This window comes from Prionailurus bengalensis, chromosome E1, assembly GCF_016509475.1.
Source record: "Prionailurus bengalensis isolate Pbe53 chromosome E1, Fcat_Pben_1.1_paternal_pri, whole genome shotgun sequence".
NCBI lineage: Eukaryota > Metazoa > Chordata > Mammalia > Carnivora > Felidae > Prionailurus > Prionailurus bengalensis.
In genome coordinates, this window is record NC_057347.1 from 34,488,566 (window position 1) to 34,505,081 (window position 16,516).

The 16,516-nt window shown below is 42.8% G+C and overlaps 1 protein-coding gene across 13 annotated transcripts in view; it reads left to right on the top strand.

Moving 5' to 3' along the window:
- SPAG9 (sperm associated antigen 9) overlaps nucleotides 1–15,320 on the top strand; it is a 134,027-nt gene extending 118,707 nt beyond the window's left edge. For 8 of the 13 annotated variants that reach the window (XM_043584048.1, XM_043584045.1, XM_043584047.1 and 5 more), the window contains 7 exons: nucleotides 1,781–1,929; nucleotides 3,221–3,392; nucleotides 5,263–5,376; nucleotides 7,012–7,050; nucleotides 7,996–8,172; nucleotides 9,905–10,054; nucleotides 11,729–15,320. In XM_043584048.1, the coding sequence (XP_043439983.1) occupies nucleotides 1,781–1,929; nucleotides 3,221–3,392; nucleotides 5,263–5,376; nucleotides 7,012–7,050; nucleotides 7,996–8,172; nucleotides 9,905–10,054; nucleotides 11,729–11,844 (917 nt within the window). In that variant the 3' untranslated portion in view covers nucleotides 11,845–15,320. The remainder of the gene's footprint in view (nucleotides 1–1,780; nucleotides 1,930–3,220; nucleotides 3,393–5,262; nucleotides 5,377–7,011; nucleotides 7,051–7,995; nucleotides 8,173–9,904; nucleotides 10,055–11,728) is intronic. The other 5 variants (XM_043584050.1, XM_043584049.1, XM_043584055.1 and 2 more) reach the window with 1 other exon arrangement.
- Nucleotides 15,321–16,516: the final 1,196 nt, after the last annotated feature.

Here is a 16,516-nt window from a genome sequence, read left to right on the forward strand (position 1 = left end):
GGTCCAGAAACCTGCCTTAAGTTAAAGAAAATAGGGAATTGAGCCTGCGATACTTCCTAACTCCTTGGTGCATGTATCAGCCAAAATGATCTTTCATTTTCTAGGTAGAAATTAGATTGCTAGAGCAGGAGAATATTCTATAAACATAGATACACTGAATTCAGATTTTAGCAGGGCTTTTCCCAAAGTCTCCTATCTTTCTGGGCTTGGGAAAATGTGGGGTAGATGATGTTTGGGTGTCTTTGTAACCGGTCCCTAGAGATTGCTGGTTAATGACTCCATATAGTCAGAGAGTGAGGGTGCTCAGTTTTACGTTGTTCCGACCCTTGTAGACTTTGTGTGAGCTTAATCCTCACAGCAACTTCTGAGGAGGGTCCTGTTGTCATCCTCATAGGTGAAGAAAGTGGAGGCACAGAGGCTTTTATTCACACCACAGTCAGCTAATAAGTACGAAAGCTTAGAAAAAATGTAGTAGTAAATGTTTTGGCAAGCTGAATCCAAAATTATATTAAGAAAACAGACAAAATACATGATGTAATATGTTTAAATATAAACTTCTGCATTGGGGTTCAGAAGAGTAAAAAGGGGGGCAACATGTCTGAAGAATGAAAAGTACCTAACGGTTGACCACAAACTTAGTATGAGTTACTAAACATCTTTTTATTTTTTAAGTTTATTTATTCATTTTGAGAGAGAGAGAGCACAAGTGGGGGATGGGCAGAGAGAGGGAGGGAGGGAGAGAATTCCAAGCAGCCTCCAAGCTGCCAATGCAGAGCCCGATGTGGGGCTCGAACTCAAAAACCGTGAGATCAGGACCTGAGTTGAAACCAAGAGTTGGACACTTAACTGACTGAGCCACCCGGATGCCCCTGAGTTACTGAACATATTAAGCCTCATAGAAATCCATGTGCAGGACAGGGCTGGTGATAATCCTGCCCCACTCTGGTGGACAAACAACATGTTAAAGGAACACGGACAAGGCAGAGTTAGGATGAAGGGTCTGTAAACTGGGATGTGTACAGAGCACATGCCAAGAATGATTAATTTTGAGAGGAGAAAACATAGGGCAGTAACAAAAAAAGTGGGACTGGATTATTCTATTTCCATTGGGCAAAACTACAGACTAATGGGTGATTATATACAAGGAGGCAGACTTGAGCTAGTCAGGCATGGGGAATATTTTTTTGGACAATTCATAGCTTTTGCAAAATGCAGCAGCTGCTTTGTGAGGCAGTATGTTTTCTTTCACTGAAATAGTTCAAGCAAGGTCTACAAAGCAAGCTTACAGTGGTTGATTCCCATTTGTATTTCTGTCATCACTAAATGACTATGTGCGTAATTCCTAAAGTGTTAGCAACAAGTTGTCCTTAACATCTACCCAAGAAACATCAAAATGCAAGTGAGTGAGAGAGATATTATCCAAAGAATTATAATAATTCTTAGTGGAATAATATGGAATAATAATTATTCCATTCTAATTCTGAAACTATTATTATAAGCAGATAACTTACTGCTGATTTATCCCATCACTGCTGTTGTTAGTGTGGAGATCCAGGCACCAGGTGGCTCACGGGACCAGATGACCTGTGACATCTCTTTCCCAACTTTGCAGTAGACAGAATGAGAGTCCGTCTCTGCAAAGAAAAGATAAAGTGACTACATGGTATTTTGCGGTGCTTCATCAATAAATTTATCAATTCACGCAAATAGAATGTTTCTTGTGTTAAAATTGAGGAAAAGGTGATGTGCGTTAACTAATAATCCATTTCTTGTTTTAAAGATGGGCAGTGGGATTTGTCAAACTACCACCTGTTGGACCTTGGACGGCCTCACCATTCTATTCGGTGCATGACTGTGGTCCATGACAAAGTCTGGTGTGGCTACAGGAACAAAATCTATGTGGTTCAGCCAAAGGCTATGAAAATAGAGGTAAGTGAACCCATGCATGCTTCCGGGACTTACTGAATTCGTATTTTCTGGAGACACTAAGACTCTAATTATTTTTAGATTCTTCAGAAACTGTTTTCTGAGTCTGTGTTTTAGGACGCTTGAGTGATGATATTGGATGACACCTTAGCTTTCTGTGTTACTTCATCTCTCTTGCCACTTACGACTGTGGTGGGAAGTGGTTTGTTTTGTTTTTTTAGGAAGGAGGATGCACGCATGAATTTTTTTAATTTTAATTTTTTAATTTTAATTTTTTTTAACGTTTCTATTTATTTTTGAGAGAGAGAGAGACAGAGCATGAGCAGGGGAGGGACAGAGAGAGGGGGAGACACGGAATCCAAAGCGGGCTCCAGGCTCTGAGCTGTCAGCACAGAGCCTGAAACAGGGCTTGAACCCACAAACCATGAGATCACGACCTGAGCCGAAGTTGGCTGCTCAGCCGACTGAGCCACCCAGGCACCCCCACACATGAATGTTTAAATGTGTGTCTGAATATCTATGGATACATATGTGTATGATTTGGACACAGGGTTCTTGATAGGTTTAATTTTGTGTGGGTTGTTTGGGACGAGGCTTCTCCAGGCTCCGCTGCCCCACATGTATGCAGGCAGACCCCTCTCTAGGTGTCCTAGACTGAGAAATAAGATTGCAGTGGGAATTTGTTGTGAAAATAAAAACCTCTCGGCATTGCTTTCTTACAAGTTTGGCCACAATACGTAAATTCATTCTAATAATTTTTAAAAAAGGAAAATAGCAGGAAAATTTTAAGGTCAAAGTCCTTATTCCTTTGTTCCCAATCCCATTCTGTTCCCTAGAAGTCCCAAAGTTAATCACTTGGTGGGTTTCTTTACCCCCAAATCCGTTTCCTCCATGCAGGTATACACACGCACAGGCAGCATTGTAGGTTCCTTTTTGTTTAATTATAAATAGGCGCTTACTTCATGCTTTGCTTTACGACAATACAAAATCCTGAGATCAAATTCAGCCTTTTTGTTGGACTTGTTACAGAGTCCGGATATGCCAGTATTCCTTTCGCAAGTTGATCCCTACACAGTGCTGAAATCTAGCACCCGTTGTTTGTTCTTTGTTTTGTTTTGTAGTCTGGAGTAAGAAAAGTGTGTATGTAAGAGTAATCACATTTATTTAGTAAATGCTATTTAGGCTCCTCTTTTAAAATATTCAGTCTGTCAAATTGTTGTGTAAATTAGCTCAGTTTTTAAACACGAACTCTTACATAATCAAAGTAACATTGTGATTGAACAATCTTTCCTAGAAATCATTTGACGCGCACCCCAGGAAGGAGAGCCAGGTGCGGCAGCTTGCGTGGGTGGGGGACGGAGTGTGGGTCTCCATTCGTTTGGATTCCACGCTCCGTCTCTATCATGCACATACTTATCAACACCTACAGGATGTGGACATTGAGCCTTATGTAAGCAAAATGTTAGGTAAGCTTCCAAAGCATTCTATCTTTATCGGTTGGAGAAAATGTTTTATTTTTAAATGGTCTCAGATGCTAGGTAGAGCCAATGAATAAGTTGCCTCAGGACTAGTGAGCCATTATCACTGGACATGCCAGGCAGATGCCCCATGTGCCCCGTGGTCCTTGACAGAAACTTGGGATCATTTTTGACTCCTCTCTGTTCCCCACACCTAATCCATCACTGGGAGCTGGTCAAGTCTGCCTCCAAAAATACCTTAAATCAGTTACTTCTTTATCTCTACCATCACATCCCTGTAGGCCAGGCTGTCTTCCTTACCCCCCTGGATATCCATGAACCTCCTAACCGGTCTCTGTGTTTCCACTCCAGTCTGTTCTCTGCGTAGTAACCAATGTGCAAAGACCACCATGACATACTTATGTAATGCCAGCCACTTCCAGAATATTCCTGCCTTTAGATGAGGTAATGTTTTGTGACACCACCACGAAGAACTGGTCCCATGGCCTGGACCACTCTCAAGCTCACCAAGTTCTTGCCCATTTCAGGTCCCCCACGTGTGCTATTATACTGTGCCTGAGAAGTTCTTTTTGGCCCCTTGTTACTTGGCTTTCAGGTCATAGCATACATGTCACATCCAGGACAGACCTTTCCTGATCTTCTAATTTGATTTAAGGTCCTCTTCCTACTTTTTCTTCATGGGATTATCATTATTGTGGTTGCACCAATACTATTTACTATTTGATTCTTGTTCATTGTCTCTCTCCCCCAAAGACCATAAGCCCATGAAAGGCAGGGACCATCGCTGGCTTGTTACCTGCTGTAGCCTAATTTAGCACTCTGTGATGGTTAAGAATGTCATAAACACAAGCCAGTTTCAGGGTATACTATGACTATACGTTAAAGATCTCTGGCTTAGACTGAATGGTCGTTAAGGCTCCTTGTAACTTCTAACACTCTGTGATCATGTTCTCGGTTCCTATAAGTAGATCCTGTGAGTGACTAAATGCTATTTGTCTTCAATGTATTATTACCTATTTATGAGTTACTCTTTCAAGTCTCAGAAAATAAGATCAGTTGTAGAAATTCCCTTCAAATGAAAAAGTACATCCCATCTCCCTACATTATGTGTCTGTGGTACCTAAAATTTCTAAACTGCTGCAGAATTGAAGTATGTAAACAAGGAAAGAATACACGTTTTGACTAAGATTGTTTTTATCTCTGCAAGGAAATTTAAGGCAAAGCAGAACTCTTATAGCTTATAAAAACAAAGGACATTTGATTTTCCAATCTAGCAAACTCTGTTTTTGTTGAGTTGTTTTTTGTTTTATTAATTTTTTTTTAAAGTTTATTTTTACTTATTCTGAGAAAGAGATATTGAGCAGGGGGAGGGGCAGAAAGGGAGACAGAATCCCAAGCAGGCTCTGCACTGTCAGCACAGAGCCCAATGTGGGGCTCCAACTCACGAACTGTTAGATGTGACCCGAGCCGAAGTCAAGAGTTGATTGCTTAACCGACTGAGCCACCTAGGTGCCCCACTGTGTTTTGTTTTATTTTGGGTTTGGTTTGGAGTTTGGATTTTGCAGCTCCCTAATTAAATCTTGTGTCCTACCTCCTGATCAACAGAATTTTCTTTCTGGATGGTAATGTGATGTCAGCCACTTTTTGAATTTTCTTTTTTCATTAACCGTGAATTATCAGACAGGTGTTGTAAAGCCCATTGAAAATGTGCTTTGATGTGCACCTTCAGGAAACCTCCAACCGGCTCTGGTCGACATTCCCGTCTCTTGTGTTAATCCAGCCATTCTGTGAGGGACTTGGAACCGAAAACATCATTTGCTCTAGTTTCTCAATAAAAAATTTCCCCCCTGCTCTACAGGTACTGGAAAACTGGGCTTCTCGTTTGTGAGGATCACAGCTCTTATGGTGTCTTGCAATCGTTTGTGGGTGGGGACAGGAAATGGTGTCATTATCTCCATCCCATTGACAGAAAGTAAGTATATTTTTAGCTGAATGCCACAGCACAGACAGAAGAGTTGCAGGAGGTAGTTGTGTCCAGAATTCAGGCAGAAGGAATGGTTTTGGCATTGGCAAATCTGTGGTAATTCAGAAAATCAAGCCGGTGACAAAGACCTAACTATTGTCCTTTCGTGACTTATACAAAACTTATAAACTGTAGCGAATACCAGTGTCCCTGCATCGGGACCAACATTTGTAACTAAACACGTTGCATTGCAAGAAGCTCCTTTTTCTCAATTCAGGAATCCCAGTCCTATTTCCTCCTTTAGAAGAAGGTTCGAGTCCGGCTTTCTTCCAGTGTTAATACATCAATATCCGGAACCAGTGCCTAGAATCATTCTGGTGTTTCATCTCTCCAGCTGTTACTTTACTTCTACTCGGTTTATTTGAGGTTTAGAAAATGTTGTGGGAAGTTTCTAAGGTCAGCAAGCAAGCACTTATGCTGGAGACAAGCCTTCTCTCCTGTATGTGTAAATGGTGTGAACAAAATGTACATTGTATGTTTTTTAGATTATGTTTCATTATTGTTACTTTTGTGAACAAAGTATATACATTGTATGTTTTTCATATTATGTTCCATTACATTGATTATTCATCCAGTGAGCATTTTTGTGTTACAGAATTCATGGGCAGGGAATGTTTTGAAAACAAGTGCCCTAAGTCCACACACTAACATCCCAGAATTTCCCTACCTTTCTTTAGGGGGCAGACAGGAGGTGTGGAAGGTGGTCTATCTGGAGCTTTTGAAGAACCTTAATTCTTTTTTGTTTTCTTTTTCTTTTTTGTTTCTTTTAACTTGAGAGAGAGAGAGATAGAGAGCAAGAGGGGGAGGGGCAGAGAGAGAGGGAGACAGAATCCCAAGCAAGCTCTGCACCATCGTTACAGAATGCAAGATCATGACCTGAGCTGAAGAGTCGGCCACTTAACCGACTGAGCCATACACGTGCCTCTGAAGAATCTAAATTCTTAATCCCAGCAGTCTTTTCTGTAATTACTTATAAACCTACATGAGTTCATTTCAGTTCTTTGTAAAAGACAGTTCCATTTTAGCAAAGCCATTTGAACAAGATTTCTTCTTCTTTGTTTTAAATGTTTATTTAGTTTTAGTTTTGAGAGAGAGAGTGAGCAGGGGAGGGGCAGAGAGGGGTGGGGAACAGAGCATCTGAAGCAGGCTCTATGCTGACAGCAGCAAGCCCAATGCAGGGCTTGAACCCACGAACCACGAGATCGTGACCCGAGCTGTCAAAGTTGGACGTTCAATCGGCTGAGCCACCCAGGTGCCGCTTGAACAGGATTTCTTAAAGGAAAAGGGGAAATAATAGCATTTAGAAAGTGCTCTCTGTTAAGTTGTTCTTTGAAATTGCTTTATAATTAAGAAAGGCAAAATCCCAGTAAATCAAATTGTCCTTTTTGAGCAGAGATATTCTACAGAGGCTTTGGTAAGAACTTTTCATGTTGGTATTATACCAAGCTGGACTTTGTTAGTGTAGTCAGGGGCTTGGAGTGCCAAGCTGGCAGCTGGAAGAGAAGCCGCGAGAGTGGAGGCTCATGGTGGTGTTGTCCCCTGCCGTGCGCCTCTCCATGTCCCTTTCCTCCTCTCTCACTGTAGCCGTAATCCTCCACCAGGGACGCTTACTGGGGCTGAGGGGTAAGTGCAGATCCTGAACCCAGCTCTTCTTCCTGGCTTCTGATGGCCACTGGGAGGCTGTCCTCTGGCTCTAGATGCCCTCTTGAATGTTCTCAAATGCCATCCACTCGCAGTCACTGCATCGCAGCAGGTGTCCTGTCCGTTTTGTTTTTTAATATTTGTTACACGGCCACCAAACTACTGCTCAGCGGCTTAGTGTATTTATCATCTTTTGTTGCAGCTGAACTTTCTTTCGGACTTTGTTTTCCTTCCAGTAAAAACACGAAACATCTCTTAAAACTGTCATTAATCTCCATTGTTTACTCTTGTTACCAGCCATGTTTCTTTCATTCACTTACTGGCCCATGGAATGGGGATGTTTTGTGAGTCTGGTTGTTCTAAAATAATGCAGCAAACCACCAGTCTGGTATAAATAAAAGCCACCTTATTGTCGTGGCTGGATCCTTTAAACACAGCTTTTTACCACCCACCCCCCACCCCCCAAGAGAGATATTCTTACCACAGGGGAGAAAAATCAGAAGGTAGACTATGAAATTTTTATTGAAAAATATACAAATTTACTTTAAACGGTGTAACTGGTTAGTCTTCTAAAATGGGGATTAAAAAAACAACAACATAAAATAGACATCCCTAAGATTCAAATCTGGGTTTTTTTTTAATGTTGCCTTTTTTTTTTTTTTTAATTAATAGATATGTTTAAAAAGTAAGCTTAGTTATTGCTAGACTGGCAAAATCCCCTACTCCATTTACTGAGGTACTTAAAAATAACTAGCATGCTATATTATCTTTTTTTTCCCAGCTTTGTCTTGAGTTGGCATTGCTGCCCTTGTTTTTATCTCAACTGGCTGTAGCTTTTAGATAATATCATAAGGATTAACCAGTAACATCCTGCATCATCACTGTTTCCTAGGGGGAAATATTTGGTATTTGGTTTTTCTGTTGCAGCAAATAAAACCTCAGGAGCACCAGGAAATCGTCCTGGAAGTGTAATCCGTGTATATGGTGATGAAAACAGCGATAAAGTGACTCCAGGGACATTTATACCCTATTGTTCAATGGCACATGCCCAGCTTTGCTTCCACGGGCACCGGGACGCAGTGAAATTCTTTGTGGCAGTCCCAGGTGGGTTAGATTATTCTGTCGAGAAGTTGCATGTAATCATCTCTTCTATCCCTTGGTCCACTATCTAGTCTAATGCTAAGTACTGGTATTACAGATAATTCCAATATATTATATGAAAAGTTGTATAATTGGAGGTTTTTTATAATGGATAAAGCACTATAGGGATATTTAAATGAAATTGCTTTGGAATCTCTCCTCTCTCCCCCAAGACGAACTTGTTGATTTTTATGTAAGAGACGTGCTTGCTTTTGAAAAGCAGTGGTACTATTTTGTCACCGCAGGGTTCCAGAAATGGTCCTGGCCGAATAAAGGAGATGGCTAGAAGGAAGCCCCTGTCATCAGAATTGTGTGCAGGAAGGGATGGAGAACACACTCGGGTGCCTGTAGCACTGTTGTGGCAAAGAGCAGCAGGCTAGGGGTCCCTGCCTTGCTGCTCACGTAGTTCTCTTGAGCAGGTCACTTAACCTCTGTGACTGGTCCTCATTTCCTTTTTTTTTTTTTTTAACTTTTTTTTTTTTTAACGTTTATTTATTATTGAGAGACAGACATGGAGCGTGAGCAGGGGAGGGGAAGAGAGAGGGGGAGACACAGAATCAGAAGCAGGCTCCAGGCTCTGAGCTGTCAGCACAGAGCCTGACATGGGGCTCCAACTCACGAACTGTGAGATCATGACCTGGGCCGAAGTCCGTTGCTTAACCGACTGAGCCACCCAGGCGCCCCCTTTTTTAAGAATTTTTTTAATGTTTATTTCTTTTTGAGAGAGAGAGAAAGACAAAGCACAAACAGGGGATGGGCAGAGAAAGAGGGAGACACAGAGTCTGAAGCAGGCTCCGGGCTCTGAGCTGTCAGCACAGAGTCCAACGTGGGGCTCGAACTCACAAACAAGGAGATCGTGACCTGAGCCGAAATCGGACCCTCAACCAACTGAGCCCCCCCCAGGTGCTCCTCTGGTCCTCATTTCCTGAGTGGATGTGACTGATCTCTGCTCTGCTGACCTCACTTGTGGTGAAAATTAATGAAAGTGCTCTAGAACTATAAAGCACCATGTAGGTGAGAGGCGTAGTGGTGATATCCGGTGACAAATGTTCTGTCCACTGACGATACTAAACTGATGTGACTGACCACCTGCAAGCAGGACCCACGCCTGGAAGTTTTCCCCCTAGGGTTTCTGTCCCATTTCATGCTCAAAGATTCGACCTTACAACTTAAACTTTAGAGTAAATGGCACATGTACTAGTAATTTATTTGCCTAATCTAAATTACAAATAAGATATATTTTTCTTAAATATGAGAGGAAAACCATGGATTTGAAATATTTGAAATATTAATTATGAATATCCAAACTCATAGCACTTAAGTTGAAGACCTTTTCCAGTGTCTTAACACAAATTCACATGTACCTTTTCTGGAGCCCCTCAGATCAAACGATGTAGATTGTAATACTCTGAAGCAGGCAGCTAAGACCTGCCTGGCCATACACAGGTCTCATAATGGATTTGGATCCATTCCTGCTTTGGTGCAAAATGGCTCTACTTAGATTTTCAAATTGGGTTCTTATAACTCTTATAGGTGTTTTCTGATCACGTAGAGGCTTCTGGCATTCCCAATACTTTGGTTGTATCACAATATATTTACCTTTTTATTCAACTTTCTGAAAATATTCAGAGAAAATGAGCCTTCCCCCACCCCAGTCCGTGATAAGTAATAGTCACTTCTTTTCTGGCACAAATAGGTCAAGTCGTCAGTCCACAAAGTGGCAGTGGTGGCACAGATCTAACAGGTGACAGAGCAGGGCCATCTGCACAGGAGCCTGGCAGCCAGACGCCCTTGAAGTCTATGCTCGTCATCAGTGGAGGAGAGGGCTACATTGACTTCCGAATGGGTAAGTCGTTGGTTCTGGGAGCTCGGTTTCCATTGTGTTCTGTAACCCCATGCTGCCAGCACGGAGCCCGACACGGGGCTCAGACTCTCCAACCAGAGAGCATGGCCTGAGCCAAAGTCCACAATTGAACACTTAACCGGCTGAGCCACCCAGGCACCCCTAGCATAACGTTTTTAAATGTAAAAACCAGACCAGAGTTTTTACGTTCTTAGATTGTGTCTTGAGCCTTTTAAAGCATGCCCCAGCACACAGTTTGACCTTGCTGTGGAAGGAGGTGGGTAAAGGAGAGTCTGGCCTGCAGAGAAACATGCAAACCTTGAGGTGCTTTTCCGCTGTCCCTGTTGCCGGCTGATGGTAGTGATGTTTTCTTTGCCCCGCTGACGTTCAGGGGAGACACGTGACAGAACTACAGCAGGTGGGCGGTGTGTCTTGGCCCCTGAGGCCAGAAATAGGGAGGGTTCCGCCAAAGAGCCTGTGCCATGAGACCAGTTGTTCAGCTGGTTAGAATAGCCCTGCTCTGCTGCAGCAACACCGCTGATGCACCTTTGCTTTTGTTTTTGTTTTTTTAATTTTCTTTACATGTTTGTTTATTTTTGAGAGAGAGACAGAGCGTAAGGGAGGGGCAGAGAAGGAGGGAGACACAGAATTGGAAGCGGGCTCCAGGCCCTCCGCTGTCAGCTCAGAGCCTGACTCGGGGCTTGAACTCAGAAACCGTGAGATCGTGACCTGAGCTGAAGTCAGGCGCTTAACCGACTGAGCCCCCCAGGTGCCCCCTGATGATGCACCTTTGGAGAGAGGAGTATGGTTTGCTTGCATGGGGCCTTGGAGAGCAGTGTCTTTGATCAGGACCTCATTTCTCGAGTTCACTTAGCTATTTCTGGGAGAACCTTTAGCCTGTCTGTGACTTCAGTCTCATTTCTTCATCACCATACTGTCCGCTCACTACCTGTCCTAAACTTGACAATCATGGGTTGAAGAAGCTCAGTGTCGGGGCACCCTGCTGGCTCAGTCGGTAGAGCGTGCGACTCTTGATCTCAGGGCTGCGAGCTCGAGCCCCATGTTGGGTGTAGAGATTGCTTAAAAATAAAATCTTAAAAACAGAAAAAAACCCAAAAACTCAGTATCTCAGTACAGTGAGTGGCGAATCTGCTGTCTCCTACTGCTAGGAGTATGTGAAACAGTTTCTGTTTCCGTGTGCTCTTATGGGTTGTCTCTGATTGGAGAGCTTTACTGTCACCGACGACAAGCAGGGGTTGCTTGGATGTAGCTAGTTTGGTGTGTGGGCGCTATCTCCACGCTTTCACATTTATAGTCCCATCTAGTCTCACTTCTCAGTTTGAAATAAATGAGAGTAGACCCTGTCCCTTTGGATCGACAGAGGGTTGGATGGCTTTGACTTCTTGGCTTCTCCTCATTTCTGTTAATGTCAGCGTGCAGACGTATTGGGGTCAGTTTCCAATGTAGTATAATGAACTCACTTTTATCCTTGTGGTCTGAAAAATGAATTCGCCTTTTTAGAAGTTGGGCGAGTGAAGGTTCTGACCCAGGGTATTTCTTGTACTGTGTGCTCTGGAAGGGGAGTCAGCCGGGTTTTGTGCACACTGTTCACAGACCTGTACATGGGCTTGCGTGTTCCATGCTCCACCTAACCCGAGTCTCCTTATCGCCCCCCAGGTGATGAAGGTGGAGAATCAGAACTTCTTGGAGAGGATCTTCCACTTGAACCTTCTGTCGCCAAAGCAGAAAGGAGTCACCTGATAGTGTGGCAAGTGCTGTGTGGCAATGAGTGAGCACATAGGAAACCGGTGGAGACAGGGAAGCTGTCTCTTCTGCATGGTTTATTTTCCCTTTCCCCTTAATTTAATGCTCTCTTTGTGAAATCAGTTTCACCACATAATGTGTGAGCATTTCTTTTTCCTGTTAACTTTCTATCACAAGACCTGTCCTTCCCGTAACAATACAGGAACTAGCTGTTTTACTGCACCAGTGTTCCAGGCGATTTCAGTACGTTATGAACAAATCAAAGAATGTTTACTCTCTGCAAACTGAATTCTAGGAAGCAATCCAGATGTGGTTCACTCTGCCACAGCTGATGTCACTCACTTCGTTTGATGGGGTCACTTTTGAGCTGTCGCTAATAATGGAATCCATGGGAACACTTGATAAGTGGAACTATACCATTTGGTACAATTATAGTCTTCCCTGTGTATTATAAAATTGACACAAACTAGTATCAGGTGGATTATCAGGAGGTCTCTAAGTGTCCCAGGGGGCTAAAAGCTAATTGTAAATTACTTTCACTTTCAAATCTGACAAATCTTGTTTATATATGGTATATAAAACCTTGTTTTCATCAGATTTGGGGGGGGGTTTTATATTGAAGAAATTAAGACTACACTATTTAAATAAAAGATTCCTGTTTCTGACTTATTAGAGCTCTACAGTTTATGAGGCCTGCTCTCTGGATATTGTGATGATGATTCTTTCTGAGACTAGTCTCCCTCGTTTTCATACTGACATGTCGGAAAGGGTTATCGTTGATACGGCTCAGAAGATCGCTTCAGCAGTGGGAGGATTTGTCTTTAAGGAAATTGTGTTTTGGGTTCCTGTATCAATGGATGGTGGTGGTTGGTGAAGGTTTCTCCAGGTAAAACATTCACCTGTTCACCAGTGGTGCTGGGACTGCTCTTGCCGGTTCACAAGAGGAAAGCAGCAGCCGTGATACAGTGGCCTGTGAACTGAAGGAGGGATTTGATTAGAAACAGTATTTTCTCTGGTTCTGTGTAGAACTACAGAACAACTAGCACTTGATATTTTGTATGTAAGTGACACCTTGAAGCTTTTGTGCCCTTTTGAGATGAAAATGCCACCAGCAAAGAGGAAGGCGATGAAGGGGAAGAAGACAAGGCCAGGATACCGTAAAGTGAGAGTTGACATGTTTATCTTTTTACTCATGACACCCATTTCAAAAGCTGAGTCCGGGTTTCACGGATTTTCTTGTTTAATAAGTTTTCAAAGACCATCACGCTGCAGTTCTCCCCCTCTCGAGCTTCTTGAAAAAATGCGTGATTTACCATTTCTTTAAGCAAAGCTAAATAGAAATTTAAGTGTTATTTTAAACATATAAACCTGTTGAATAAGGGCCCCCGATCCCCAGAAGGAGTGCTTGAGGGAAAAGTAAGCAAACACAGGACTCAGACTGTGTAAGTGGTCTGAAGCAGCGGGTGTTGGTTGTTTCTGGGCTGCCACGCAGAGGTATTTGTACAAAGCGTGCCGCTGTGCTCAAGCATCTACGTGATTCAGCTAATTGATAAATACGTGGGATTTAATGAGCCGGAGGCAGCCTTTGGATCCACTGGGCCACGATGTGTCTGTGAGCACATCGTGTACACGATGAAGCGGTGGCCACCTCAGATGGTCAGGAGAAAGGAACCCCCTTTGGCAAAAGCTGCGGTGAAAGGCTGATTTTTTTGCTCGAGATACTTAGTCACTTTCTCAAGGCACCAAAACTTAGGCCCCCTTTTCATAGCGTTCAGCTATATTTTTATTTTAAATCTGAGCCACTTTGGGCACTACCTAAAAAAATCCCCGCGTCGTTACAACATTTTTGGGGAGGAATTGTTGTATAATTTCACAAAAAGGAGACACCAAAGTGTTTGGGAATTTTAATCCCAAGAAATAAACATCCCAGAGTCAGACCCCACTTGCTGTTCAGTTTGTACACGTTTGTGTGATCAAATGTAATTTAGGAAATCAGGAGTTAAAAGATGAAAAATGCGTACATGTTACAGTGGTTCTAATTGTTCTTACTGGCTTTAGTGTAGGGGTGTAGCTATTTTATCTAAAGCCGTCAGATTATCTGTGGCCCTGTTCATTAACATCAGGGACTAGAGAGAGTACAGAAATGCTTGTACAATTTGTTTTAAGGGCTTGTCCTTATATAATTGTAATATCGTTTAAGTATCTTCTGCAGATCACTTTACTCCCCTCCCCCTCCCTTTCCCCAACAATAGGTTTATATTCTTGTAACGTTCACTTTGGTCAAGGTGGTAACATTCACTTTGGTAAGAACCAAAATGTAAGCTTCTTGCGAGCAGGGAAGCGTTGGTGCACACTGCCTGTAGCTTCCAACTCGAGGGTAGAGAAGAGGCTCGAATACCTCGGGTTGGTCTCTCCATGTAAAAAATACATGTATTGCCCCTGTTGGAAGAAATAAGGGATACCCGAGAATTTTCTCATTTTGTTATGCGTGGGTTATGTATGAGGTTGAACCATGTGAAGTTGCCGACGCTCGACCATTGCTAATCTACACAAATGTCAGTATCACATACCCCAACCCGATGCTTACTATGAAATGCAGGTTAAAATCCCTGGGAGGCAAAGGGAGAATGTTCTTGAAGAACTACACCATTTTGAGAGTGTTTGTCTCCAGCCTGTGTGGATCTACATTTTTTAAACAGGAAGGGATATCTTAATAGATGCAGCTTGTTGAGAGTGTAAAACATTTTGAGCACAAAGTATGCAGCACATAACTTTTCAAATGAAGTGTGTTTGCATAGAAAAGATGAAAATACATTCTCTCAGTTGCTGTATTGTTCATTTCTTGTAAAGGTCTTACTACATTTGAGAATAGACCCTTTAACATAGGCTGCCTTAGTAACAAAACAAAGCAAAACAATTGTCTCATAATATTAACTGTCCTAAAGAATGTGCGTCTTTCTTGCAAATGCTGTGGAACTGAATATTTATTTCCTTGTGAGTATTATGACCGTTACCAAAGGACTCCACCAGATTTAGGGCTCTTCTTAATTGATCATGTTGAGAAAGGGACTCGTTTGGCCCCCGTTTGTAACATGGGAAGAGTAGAGAAGAGAGAATTAAATGTGGAAATCATCAGTGCTTTTCTAACAGGGTGACGCTGTTTTGTAACACTAAATGTCTTCTTCTTTCTCTTAAAAAATTAAGTTTTTATTATTAATTTTGTCGTACATTTCTCAATATATTTGAATATATTTTAACCATTTTATGTTCTGAATTTGTTTTTTTGTCCTAGACATTTTATCCAGACTTTTACTGGCCTCTATAATCTGAGAAATGGGTTCTAGAGTGTCCCACTTGTTGTCTCTTAGAGGCTGAGGCTTCATTTCTATGAGCAAAAAGCTCACTTAGCAATGTAGTTATTTCGGTATTTATTTCTATTATGGAATCCCTGGGGTTCGGAATGTAACTTTGTACATGAAATATATATAAATATGTATATGAAACACGTATGAGGTCCAGTGTATTTTGTTTTGTTTTTGCCTTTCCTAGGGGTCTGGACTTGGTTTTTATTCAACAGTCTAATCATCTCCCCCCATCACACAGGGCATTTCTGAGGGTGAGGACCGTCACCCTTTGACACTGACTGAAGGTGAGCAGTGGGGAATGCAGGAAGAACGTGTCTGCTCGGCTCACATGTTCAAATGAGATGTGAGTAATAGACAGTAGGGCTTTCTAGAAATGTGGGCGTGCTGAGTAACAACCCACGCATGATACAAGGCATTCCATTTGCCAGGTTGACTCAGTAACGAGAGGCAGGCTGTAATGTAGATGTTAATAATACAGTGTGCTCACTTGTGACCCATTTGCTTGGGAGAGACTCTGGAAGGAAGGATGATTATAAAACTAATCATGTGGTAGCACGATGTGAACCCACATTCAGTGCAGTGGTATTCAGTCCAATCCGGTGTATTTTGTTTACAAGAAACGTGGGGTTCTGACGTGACGGTAAAAGTAGCCCCAATCAGCATATTAACAGGACAGTTCACTCGGTGAAGGCACAGCCGTCCATCCAGTTGAGGTTGGATGCCCTGGAGTATAACTAATAGCCTGGCTCATTCCTGCTTGACAGGACCTTCCCCAACTGCCCCTCAGTCCTCCGGGGCCTGCAGAGTCATTGTTTTGGAAACTGATGAATTCTTTTCAGCCTCATTCGGTCACTTTACTGAGCCAGCCAGGCTTCAGGTGAGAAGCCAGGGGAGCAGCACAGGAAAGGACACGTTCACTGTGGTTTTTTGTTGGGGGAACGGGACCGGAACACTGTCCTCAGCACGGGAACTGTGGCCGGCTGTCCCACCCTGTGGGGAAACTGTCTTTCGGGCTCTTGTGGAGAGAGACTGCTTAAGCCCCCGAGCTCACCCTCACCAGGCCCCCAGGCTTCTCCCATTCTGTGTAGGCAGGAGAGCCCTGGTGATCACAAAGGGCACGGGCTTAATTTTCTGCAGTGGCCAATTTGTTAGGAAAGATTTTGTAGTGAGGGACTTCTCAGAATGTCTTAAATACTCATAATAATATAGTTCAGTTTTATTTTATTTTTAAGTTTATGTATATATTTTGAGAGAGAGAGGGAGCACAAGCTGGGGAGGAGCAGAGAGAAGGAGAGACAGAATCTCAAGCAGGTGCCACACCGTCCCCGCAGAGCCC